The 12,671-nt window shown below is 42.8% G+C and overlaps 1 protein-coding gene across 1 annotated transcript in view; it reads left to right on the forward strand.

The window, feature by feature from the left end:
* The window catches only part of LOC124595544, a 699,724-nt gene extending 687,279 nt beyond the window's left edge, over positions 1–12,445 (forward strand). Inside the window, exon 3 of the mRNA XM_047134325.1 lies at positions 12,184–12,445. Coding sequence (XP_046990281.1) covers positions 12,184–12,445 — 262 coding nt within the window. The remainder of the gene's footprint in view (positions 1–12,183) is intronic.
* Positions 12,446–12,671: the final 226 nt, after the last annotated feature.

Here is a 12,671-nt window from a genome sequence, read left to right on the forward strand (position 1 = left end):
TAATAGGGGCCCAGATTTCCGTTAAAAAGCGTGTTGTGTACATTTTTGCATGTTTTGGCAATATGAGGACTCATGCGTATTTCGAAGATTTTGTTGTTACAGATTTATAGTGGATATTATATCAATTTTTCCGGCTTCAGTGCGTATATCTCAATAAACCACGTGAGAGCACCTTTTACAGATGTTACTCATACGGATTACTCCTAAACAGCAGATCTTGAGTAATTTCGTGAATTTTGTTGCCGTACGAAAAATTCTTAGTAGAGCTGAAGCTCCCAAATTAGTTCGATAGATGTGGGGAGAAATCAATATAGGTCCCAACTTCGTGCCTTCTCTCACTGTCATTCCTTGCTATTTACGGTTAGTGAAACAAAATTTTTTGTACTTTTGGTATATGTTATGAAAAATATGTTGTCACTGAGAAATTTGCGGTAATTTTTAAGAACAATAACAGCTAAGCGAAAGTAAATTCCATTTTTTGTGTGATTATTTGATGCCTTAGTAGGAGGAAACATATAGTTTGAGGAACTTGTAGGTCCTACACCCAAATCATTTTTTGGAAAGTACACAAAACATGACATCCTGTATCCACCCACGTCATGGGAAAAATTTCGTTCAAATGTCGTATGGCCAGGTATGTGAAAAATTACTTAATATTCAAATGAGTTTCCATATGCACTCATTTTAAGTTACGCGCAAATTATTTATTTTTGACATTTAGTCATTGAACTGCCTCGATTTCATTTTGCAAATTTCTTGGAAGAATGTGTGGTAGTTGAATGATCTTCCAAGACTGTAAAAACTAACTTTATGACCTTACATTCGTGTCAACTGCAATATTAATTGTTATTTTGTTAGCAAAGTACTAGATGAAATCTGAAAAGCCTTGGTAAGCTTAAAGAAATGGCCCTCAGTTCACAAACTACTTACTGCGTATTGAAAATCTGGTAGTTCGAGAATTAAGTGAGATTATGTCGGTAAACTGTCATCTAATATGCTGCAAAGCTTTGCAAAAAGCAAACCATTGTACAGTTGCAAGTCTCAGTAATGATGGAATGCGCAATCGCTTGTAAGCCGAAAATACTTACAAAGTAAGTAGTCATTTTTTATATCCCAGGTGCCTTTGTTTCGATCAGTAAAGAAAGTTGGTACACTTTGTGGCTACTACTTATTTTTGGTGTCTAAGAGTATCTGTAAGTTTTCCTCCAGTTTTAATTTAATTTTCTCTTCATTGCATCAAATAGCACCATATTTGAGAATGAGCTTCCTAATCACGCATTTTTACATTACTTTATTACTCTCGAGTTCCACGTGACGTCTCTATTACAGCGGATCGTCGCCATGAAATATAACTGCACAACATGACGGAAACTGATTCTCCCTCCACAACCCGTCACCTTTCGAAAGTCCGTGTGCTCCTTGCCCTCTATCTCCAGTCCAAGGAATCTGGATTTTCTGGTAAATAAGGCGTACTACCTGCACGTAACGCGATTTTTCTCTGAAGCAATCGGAAGAAAACGACCAGAATTGTAGCAAAATCAATCGTGAAAATTGAATAACGATAATGTTCTCGCTCACACCTCAAAGCTTTTTGTAATCTTTTGGCAAGAAAGAAAACATTATGTTGCCTCAGTAGCCGTATTCACTAGACATGCTCCTGTTCGACTTCTTTCTATTCCTGAGGCTGAAGAGAACCGTGGAACGACGTTGGTTTGTAACCCTTGGTGATTTAAAAACCCGAATCGTCAAAGGACATGAACAACATAACGAAAAGTGAGCTCCAGAAGTGCTTTGAAAATTGTAAAAAGCGTTTGGTACAAGTCTATCACATCTGAGGGGGATCACTTTGAAGGGGACATAGTTGATGTTTATGATTGAATAATGGTACTTTAAGAAAAACATAAATTCTCTTTTCTTTTTGATCACACCTTGTACAGGCATATTGTTGTCGTAATTCATGTTGTTGCCTAGCTTTGTGACGTGTACCATATGTCATAAGGTAACTTCATATTGTGCCAATGTTTCTGTAATTTACGAAGTACTTTACGTTTTGTTCCTGTTTTTTAATATTATTTAATAATGAGTTTAGGCTCTAAAATGGTTATAAAGTAATAAAGAAATGTAATATTACAACTTGCGCCGTTCTCTGCTGTTGATAATATAATATGATAAACCATACAGTTTCCGGAATTCATGCTTTCTAGAATCCTGGAAATTAGTAAATATAATTGGGACGGTAGCTGATACAGTATTTGTTCCATAGAGTAAAGTAATATTTCTTATCTTTATTATGATAACCGTTTCACACTGTTGTATTTAATGTTGTTTGCTAAGTGCTGTTGATTTCGATTTCGGAGACTCATTGCTTCACCATCAGACGCACGTGAGGAGTGTGGCGTACTGTGCAGCCACAAAGCATAAGGGACCATCAGACAGACGCCGCTGCAGGGTATATGCAACGTAGCACGTTTCCGATGCGGGTAAGTATGCACCGACTTGTAGGCAAGACATTAGTGTGGCATTCTTGTCTTTCCGAGGTGCGTGCGGCAAATGCGGAAACGTAAACTACGGCGATGTTATTACCAAGTGCACCTAAATAAGACCAAAGTGAGACTATTGTTTTTAGGCTGCCGAAGGACAAACGCCGGTAGACATCCATCGGAGAATGAATATTATTAAGGGGCAGCATGTCTGTCGAAAACCAGTGTTGTGGATAATTGCGACAAGGGGTACTGCTGCTGCATGATAACACATTTCTCTATACCACAAATATCGTACCGTGAAAGGTACGGCAACTGAAGTGGGAACACTAGAGCACCCGGCCTGCAGTCCTCATTTCCCCCACTTTGCGATTATCAAGCATTCGGTCCCTGAAAAAAACACCTTGAGGCATCAGAGATATCTGTCCGATGAGGATGTGCAGCAGGCAGTTAGGACTTCTTCATACTTCAATACACAGTGTTTTACTAAACAGCTATCTTCAGCCTAATGCTTCGGCGCCATGATAGCCTCCCTGCTCACGGTGATTATACCTGATTGGAATACCCATTCCGGAATCTGTGGCCTTCGAAAGGAAAGTTTTTATCATCCCTTTTATATTATTTCACAATCTTCGGTCGTTATCGAATATGGCTCCCGCTTAACTGCCAACATCACTGTAAATTTTATCCGTTAACGTGCATTCATAATTGATAACAATGTTGATTACGAAGTTATATATTTTACAATGTCACTGTAGGTTGATGAAACCACGCCTCCACTGCCAACATCAATGTAAATGTTGTCCGTTAAAGCACAACCATAACTGACAATACTCCATGATTATGAAATTACATACTTTACTTTGTCGCAGTACGTTGATGAAACAACGTGTGCCTGATGATGAAGCACCGAGCGCTTCGAAACTGATAGCTATTAACAAAAAATCAAATACAACTGTGTGAAGCAGAAACCATAATAAATGGGAATGAATCGTTTTTCTTGCCGTACGAGACATCTCGTCTCCAAGAGGGTGATCCGCTAGGACATCGAGTAAAGGAGGAAATCAATCTGAGACGAACAGCTAGTGGATCACCTAGAGTGAGAACAGCGCTCTGCAATTACCGACTTGCCTGCAGCTCTTCAGCAGTTCACACATATTCGTCCAATGTTGGCTCGATTTCGGAGCCCTCCTTAGTTTGTGGAACTGTCTATATTTACAGCGTGACGTCGTTCGCTACGACCTGGAGTGTGGCATACAATATGTTGCATCGGCTTCCATTTTCAGAAAACAAAGAGCTTGAGATTGCGATGAATCAGCGTACCATGCACAAGAAATCCAACAGTGATGGATAAACTCTACCATAGTGACCGCAGTCTGGTCACCTGAATATGTGACTGACATAGCAGGCAAACGGAAGTGGATACCACTTAAGATATCCAATCTTTGGTACTACGGGCGCTCTGAAAAGCGAACACGAGAATAAGCAGGGTATACAGCCTGAGACCTACCCTTCCTTCCTACAGACAACTCGACATATCATCTTAACACCGTCTGACCATTACGAGTCAAAGCATAAGCAAGCTTTCTGTGAAGAACCTCAGCCACCACTGCTTTCCTGCCTTGAAAGTCGACATGATACCCATCGAACACGTAAGGGATATGGTTATTCGTTTTATGCTATCCGCGGATTTTCAACAACTCTCTTTAATACAGATACCGTGAAGAAAATTGCTCAGAATTGTATCCAGTCCGCATCTGATTCCATGCCATGGCTTTCAGAGAGTCTGATTCTACTATATATACTGTCGAGTGTGGACAGAATTCTCAATTTCAAGAGACACATATCGTATACAGTTATGTAATCCTAATTATTTTCTTTATTTTCATGTTCCTAATCCAAGACATCATTCACACTTCAGTTACATGTGTCCTTTTTGATGCTACAATTTTGACAAATGCTAGTACATTTCTATTCCTCCCGTTACAAGTTCTCTTACCTTAAAACATCTAAGACATATACCTTCACACATTAGGAAGTGCCTTCAAGAGACAACATCACGACTGTACCATACAGGTGTTAAGATACTGGCATAATCTGATAGCTGATGAGGATTTTTGCAGACGACGATTCTCTCTACAGAGAAATAGCGTTACGAAATGGAGGAAGACCTGCGGAGAATTGATATTTGGTGCAAGAACTGGCAACTGAATCCTGCACGTGAAGAAAGATAAAGGTTCATTAATATTGGCTAAGCCATTGGTGTAATTCAGTGGAAATAGTAACAACTGTGTAATACCTAGGAGTAACCACCCAGATCGACTTAGCGTGGAATTACCATATAGAAGTAGTTGTAGGAAAATCAGTGACAGGCTGAGATTCATTAGAGTAATCTTAAGGAAGTGTAATTCAAGCGCTTTGCATTCAAGGTGTCCTCATCCCTGTGTGAAGTTGATGAATGAGATTTTTTTCTACATAAACTGCTCAATAAAATTAAAGAATCACTTTTACAGAATGCCGTAAATGTGTCTCATTGCGATATAGAAGTTTTAAATTAGGCTCGAAGGGGAGTAACACCGTATCTGTAATGATGCAAAAGGGAGGCTCCCTGCGGCATCACCCCCGAACTTGTCGACGCTTCAGACAGCAAAGTTGCGAAAAAATGGTCAGAGCTCAGGAGGTGATGTGAAATTAAGGTGGACGACACTGGCACTAAATTTCACCAAAATGCTGCCCAGCGTCAGCGTGGACGTGTCACATTATGTGAAAGTTGTCACAACCCTCTCATCCACATTTCCGCCCTTTTCTTGATACTTCTGCGATGGAGGTCAGAACCACGACGCCCAGCGTTGAGAACATGCGGATCTTTTATGCAAGGCAGAGGAAAGCATTTCAGACAACGTCGCCCAGAATCGACACTAAAAGGCCTTTCTTTCTGAGTCATCGGTGTTCTGACTGGTTTGACGCAGCCCGCCCAGAGTTCCAGTCCTGTTCCAACCTCATCTTCTCAGAGTAGCATTTGCAACTTACGTGCTCAAGTATTTGCTGGATGTGTTACAGTCTCAGTCTTCATCTACAGTTTTTGCTCTATACAGCTCCCTCTAGTGCCGTGGATGTTATTTTCTGATGTCTTAGCAGATGTCCTAATCCTTTCCCTTCTTCTAGGCAGCGTTTTCCATACATTTGTTTCCTCGCTGTTTCTTCAGAGAACCTCCTCGTTCCTTACCGTGTCAGTCCACCTAACTTTCAGTTACTGGCACCACCTCTCAGATGCTTCGATTCTCTCCTGTTCTGGTTTTACCACAGTCAGTGTTTCACTACCGTACAATGCTGTGTTCATAACGTACATTGTCAGAAATTTCTTCCTCTAAGGATATGTTTCATACTAGTAGATTTCCCTTGGCCAGGAATGCCTTTTTTGCCTATGTTAGTCTGCTTCTTATGTCCTGCTTGCTCCGTCTATCATGGATTATTTTGCTGTTCGGGCATCAAAATGGTTCAAATGGCTCGAAGGACTATGGGACTTAACATGGGAGGTCATCAGTCCCATAGACTTAGAACTACTTAAACCTAACTAACCTAAGGACATGACACACATCCATGCCCTAGGCAAGATTCGAACCTGCGACCGTAGCAGCAGCGCGGTTCCGCACTGAAGCGCCTAGAGCCGCTCGGCCACAGCGGCCGGCTGCTTGGATATCAAAGTTGCTTAACTTAGTCAACTTCGAGATTCAGAAGGATGTAGGCTGCAGTAGGTACTGGGAGATGAAGAAGCTTGCACAGGATAGGGTAGCATGGAGAGCTGCATCAAACCAATCTGACGACTGAAGACCACAACAACAACAGTCAACTTCGTAATCCGCAATTCAGATGATAAGTTTATCAGTATTCTCATTTCTTCTACCTCTCATTAGTTTCACTTTCTTCGATTTGCTGTCAGTTCATATTTTGTACTCATTAGACAGCACATTCTGATCAACAAATCCTGTAGTAATTCTTCACTTTCGCCGAGTATAGAAGTGCCATCAGCGAATCTTATCATTGATATCCTTTCACTTTGATTTTTAGTTTCGCTATCGAACCTTGATCTTCTTTCCGTCATAGCTTCTACGATGACTGGAGCGGAGCGAGAGGGCTGCTTCGGATCGCGTTCGTATTGTTTTGAACGATTCTAAGTGGTTCCACCATGTACACGAAAGTAAACACTACTGTTCCACAACATTCCAAAGATGTGTCCAATGGGCTTGCTGCCGCATGGTACCCTTCAAGGATGATTGAAGCGTTTTGGGTTTGTCAGCAGTGTGAAAGATTCTTGAGAAAGTCTTCTGTTGCTCACCACACTGCAAACTGTCGTTTTCGTCTGTGAAATATGTGGGAATCACTTATGGAAAGAGTTGGTCTCATTTACGCCTTTTATGCCATCCACTAAGGCCTTTTCGTGTAGATTGTGGGTGATGGTGTATCTGATATGATTTACTGGGTGTCGCAGTTCCGACCTCCCTCACGGAGGTGTCAAAAGAAGGAGTGACCATCTTCTAATAGTGTGATACGTCAACAATGGCGTTGAGTATAATTGTCGTGTCATATGGTGCCAATGTAACCCATCAAACAGGTCACATCAACGTCTGAGCAGTGGCGTTCTTATCGCAACTGTCGACAGCTTACTGTTTGAAGCGTCGGAAAAAGAGAATGAATGGTGTGTCAACATAGGAATCACACAGCAATCCGTTACAAATAACTGTTTGGCACCAGTAGTTTGACTGTGTGATTCCTATGCTGAAACTTCTATACGGCTGCTGAGAGACAGCCATGTTTAAAACTGAATGGTACGTGTTTGTCTTTTTCCAACGGAAGCTGTGGCAGAAAAGTCATCAGTAAGTGTCTTTTGGTTGTGCATGTCTGCAACTTAGCGTGTTATCTTTACGGTAAGTAGCAGTCTATCTTTACCGATATTATTGATATCCCTACCTGGAGTTGCCATTGTTTGATTGTATATACATCGAAAAATATTGGCCTACATGCGCATCTTCGTAGGTTGTATATTTTATTATTGCACTCTGATAGAATTTTTGTAGTGGATCTTGGATATTTTGCTTTAACTTTTAATTGGTTTTTGCAGGTCCTCCTTGTGTAACACGAGACAGCATGCTTTCGGTTACATATGTAACTGTTGATACATTCATCAAATGTAATTCATTGATGAAAGAATCGTTCTTAGAAAAAACAAAGAAAACCAAACCTCTCCTACGATGTATCCAACAAAAAGCGCTATGCTTCTTCACAGGATCGTTTAGTGGGCACGAGAAAGTGACGTAGAGGCTCAGTGAACTACATTGGCAGTTGCTGCAAGAGAGGCGTTGTGTACCACTGAGAGCGTTGCTTTTGAAGTTCCGAGAGCATGTTTGAGGAAAAGTCGAGACACATATTACTTCCACTTACTGTGCATATGTATCGTGAAATTACTAGGGTCAGAAATTCAGGGACGATTTTATGCAATCTTTCTTCCCACGCACCATTCGTCGATGGAACGTAGAAGAGGGAAAAAGGTGTTGGTGTCAGAGGACCCCTTCGTTACACACCGTAAGGTGGCATGTATGTAGACATAGAGCTGAAACAGAGGGGAAATCTCGTAGTGAATCGTGCATTGACGGTTCAGTCGGTGAGGGTATTTTTGCCCAACGCGCTTGTCCATTTTCGAATTCTCCTGAAACAAACAGTATTACCAGTATCATTCGTCTGTATTGTTCATGTAAATTACTATTAATTACTTGAAACGTTTGCTTCCCACAACTAAGTGTGTAACATTAGTATACAACGTATTATGGTTTTTAATAGAAAGTATTTTCAGATCTTTGTTATTAATTTAAGGGATTTCTGCTTTATTTCCATATATTCTCATTGTTTGTTTTGGAATTAATCTCTAAAAACTTTCGACAAGAGCACGAGCATGCGCTCATATATATTAAGCTATATTTTTGTAGAGCAGTCGTACGTTTAATGGAACGTGGTCTGTAATATGGGAGATTTACAGTTTACTTACTACTACGAAAAATAATGTAAGCATCGAACCGAATTCACATTATTAGAACAAAAATTTTTAAGTACGCTTGGTAATGATACTTTACTTTTACGTGCACAGATATGAGAAAGTGAAATTAAAAACAAAGGAAGCATTGGAAGATTATGTCAGTGTGCTGTCGTGGAGGTCTCTGTGGCATCGATGCGAAGTGTTTCTTCGTGTAGCCTGGTCAGCATGATTTCACACCTCTTATCGGTTGAAAAAATTGGGCAGTGTATTGCCAAAGACTGTCGCCTGCCAGAGTCAATGATTGATGAACTCTGACAGAGCGTTAAAGCAGTTTACAAATGACTTACGGCTACATGTTTTCTTAGCTCAGATGGATTCAGTGAGTAGCTGCCATAGATCTGCATACTAATTTTCACACGCTATAAACCCAGAAATTAACTACGAATTTAATCATGTATTTGTACACGTGAGCCCTATTTTGCACTAGATGAGACGATTATCAACTCACATAAGCGTAATGCTGTTGTAACAAGTCAGTTGTTTCATCCGTATACCCGATGGACAGTGCTGAGACTGTAATACTACACTACTGACCATTAAAATTGCTACACCACGAAGATGACGTGCTACAGATGCGAAATTTAACCGACAGAAAGAAGATGCTGTGATATGCAAATCATTAGCTTTTCAGAGCATTCACACAAGGATGGCGCCGGTAGCGACACCTACAACGTGCTGACATGAGGAAAGTTTCAAACCGATTTCTCATACACAAACAGCAGTTGACCGGCGTTGCCTGGTGAAACCTTGTTGTGATGCCTCGTGTAAGGAGGAGAAATGCTTACCATCACATTTCCGACTTTTATAGAGGTCAAATTGTTACCTATCGCGATTGCGGTTTATCGTATCGCGACATTGCTGCTCGCGTTGGTCGAGACCCAATTACTGTTAGCAGAATATGGAATCGGTGGGTTCAGGAGGGTAACACGGAACGTCGTGCTGAATCCCAACGGCCTCGTGTCACTAGCAGTGGATATGACAGGCATCTTATCCGCATGGCTGTAGCGGATCGTGCAGCCACGTCTCGATCCCTGAGTCAACAGATGGGGACGTTTGCAACACAGCAACCATCTGCAGGAACAGTTCGACGAAGTTTGCAGCAGCATTGACTATCAGCTCGGAGACCATGGCTGCGGTTACCCTTGACGCTGCATCAGAGACAGGAGCGCCTGCGATTGTGTACTCATCGACGAACCTGGGTGCACGAATGGCAAAACGTTATTTTTTCGGGTGAATCCAGGTTGTGTTTACAGCATCATGATGGTGGCATCCGTGTTTGGCAACGTCGCGGTGAACGCACATTGGAATCGTGTATTCGTCATCGCCATACTGGCGTATCACCCGGCGTGATGGTACAGGGTGCATTGGTTACACGTCTCGGCCACCTCTTGTTCGCGTTGATGCAATTTGAACAGTGGACGTTACATTTTAGATGTGTTACGACCCGTGGCTCTAACCTTCATTCGATCCCTGCGAAACCCTACAATGCAGCAGGATAATGCACGACCGAATGTTGCAGCTCCTGTACGGGCCTCTCTTGAAACAGAAAAAGTTCGACTGCTGCCCTGGCCAGCACATTCTCCAGATCTCTCAGCAATTGAAAACGTCTGGTCAGTGGTGGCCGAGCAACTGGCTCGTCACAATACGCCAGTCATTACTCTTGATAAACTGTGGTGTCGTGTTGAAGCTGCATGGGCAGCTGCACCTGTAAACGCCATCGAAGCACTGTTTGACTCAATGCCCAGGCGTATCAAGGCCATTATGACGGCCAGAGATGGTTGTTCTGGGTACTGATTTCTCAGGATCTATGCATCCAAATTGCGTGAAAATGTAATTACGTGTCAGGTCTACTATAATACAGGGTGTTACAAAAAGGTACGGCCAAACTTTCAGGAAACATTCCTCACACACAAAGAAAGAAAATATGTTATGTGGACATGTGTCCGGAAACGCTTACTTTCCATGTTAGAGCTCATTTTATTACTTCTCTTCAAATCACATCAATCATGGAATGGAAACACACAGCATCAGAACATACCAGCGTGACTTCAAACACTTTGTTACAGGAAATGTTCAAAATGTCCTCCGTTAGCGAAGATACATGCATCCACCCTCCGTCGCATGGAATTCCTGATGTGCTGATGCAGCCCTGGCGAATGGCGTATTGTATCACAGCCGTCCAGAATACGAGCACGAAGAGTCTCTACATTTGGTACCGGGGTTGCGTAGACAAGAAATTTCAAACGCCCCCATAAATGAAAGTCAAGAGGGTTGAAGTCAGGAGACCGTGGAGGCCATGGAATTGGTCCGCCTCTACCAATCCATCGGTCACCGAATCTGTTGTCGAGAAGCGTACGAACACTTCGACTGAAATGTGCAGGAGCTCCATCGTGCATGAACCACATGTTGAGTCGTACTTGTAAAGGCACATGTTGTAGCAGCACAGGTAGAGTATTCCGTATGAAATCATGATAACGTGCTCCATTGAGCGTAGGTGGAAGAACATGGGGCCCAATCAGGACATCACCAACAATGCCTGCCCAAACGTTCACAAAAAACCTGTGTTGATGACGTGATTGCACAATTGCGAGCGGATTCTCGTCAGCCCACACATGTTGATTGCGAAAATTTACAACTTGATCACGTCGCAATGAAGCCTCATCCGTAAAGAGAACATTTACACTGCAATGAGGATTGACACATTGTTGGACGAACCATTCGCAGAAGTGTCCCCTTGGAGGCCAATCAGCTGCTGACAGTGCCTGCACACGCTGTACATGGTACGGAAACAACTGGTTCTTCCGTAGCACTCTCCATACAGTGACTTGGTCAACGTTACCTTGTACAGCAGCAACTTCTCTGACGCTGACATTAGGTTTATCGTTAACTGCACGAAGAATTGCCTCGTCCATTGCAGGTGTCCTCGTCGTTCTAGGTCTTCCCCAGTCGCGAGTCATAGCCTGGAATGTTCCGTGCTCCCTAAGACGCCGATCCATTGCTTCGAACGTCTTCCTGTCGGGACACCTTCGTTCTGGAAATCTGTCTCGATACAAACGTACCGCGCCACGGCTATTGCCCCGAGCTAATCCATACATCAAATAGGCATCTGCCAACTCCGCATTTGTAAACATTGCACTTACTGCAAAACCACGTTCGTGATGAACACTAACCTGTTGATGCTACGTACTGAGGCGCTGTAGAGCAATGAGTCGCATGTCAACACAACCACCGAAGTCAACATTACCTTCTTTCAATTGGGCCAACTGGCGGTGAATCGAGGACGTACAGTACATACTGACGATACTAAAATGAGCTCTACCATGGAAATTAAGCGTTTCCGGACACATGTCCACATAACATATTTTCTTTATTTGTGTGTGAGGAATGTTTCCTGAAAGTTTGGCCGTACCTTTTTTGTAACACCCTGTATATTTGTCCAATTAATACCAGTTTATCATCTGCATTTCTTCTTGGCGTAGCAATTCTATTGTGCAGTTGTGTATATGAATGCATGTATCTGAATTTGATAGAATTCTATTCAGGCGTACAGAGTTTGAGCTGAGTGATGCCACGCGCCACTGTCGCTAATCCGGTGCCCTGCGTGTGCTTTGGCAGCGTGGACGCGCGCAACCTGCCGCAGCAGCAGCAGGCGACGCACTGGACGGACGAGCGGTCGCTGGGCGGGCGCTCCTTCTTCCGCGCGGAGGGCAACTCCTCGCGGCTGTCGATGGAGCGCGTGCGCCAGCAGGACGCCGGCTCCTACCGCTGCCGCATTGACTTCAAGCGCGCCCCCACCAGGAACTCCGTCGTCAACCTCTTCGTCGTAGGTGAGTGTACGCAGCCCAGCAGCTCACAACGCAGGTTGTGCTATAATTAAGTAAAAAAAAAAAAGAAAAACTGATCCTGCAATACCGCTGATGTTCGGTGAGCCTAGTGTTGATTGATCGTCCAGTCATTCCAATATAGACTTTTCCGCATTTACTTGGTATTCGATATATCCCCGACTTTCCACGTGGGTCCCTATTCTGCTTTGCCGATCATCTTTGTCGGTTTATATTTAGTATTTACGCCGTGTTTCCCAGTATAAGGCCGATTCCGTCCGT

This window comes from Schistocerca americana, chromosome 1 (genome assembly GCF_021461395.2).
Source record: "Schistocerca americana isolate TAMUIC-IGC-003095 chromosome 1, iqSchAmer2.1, whole genome shotgun sequence".
NCBI classification, from domain to species: domain Eukaryota; kingdom Metazoa; phylum Arthropoda; class Insecta; order Orthoptera; family Acrididae; genus Schistocerca; species Schistocerca americana.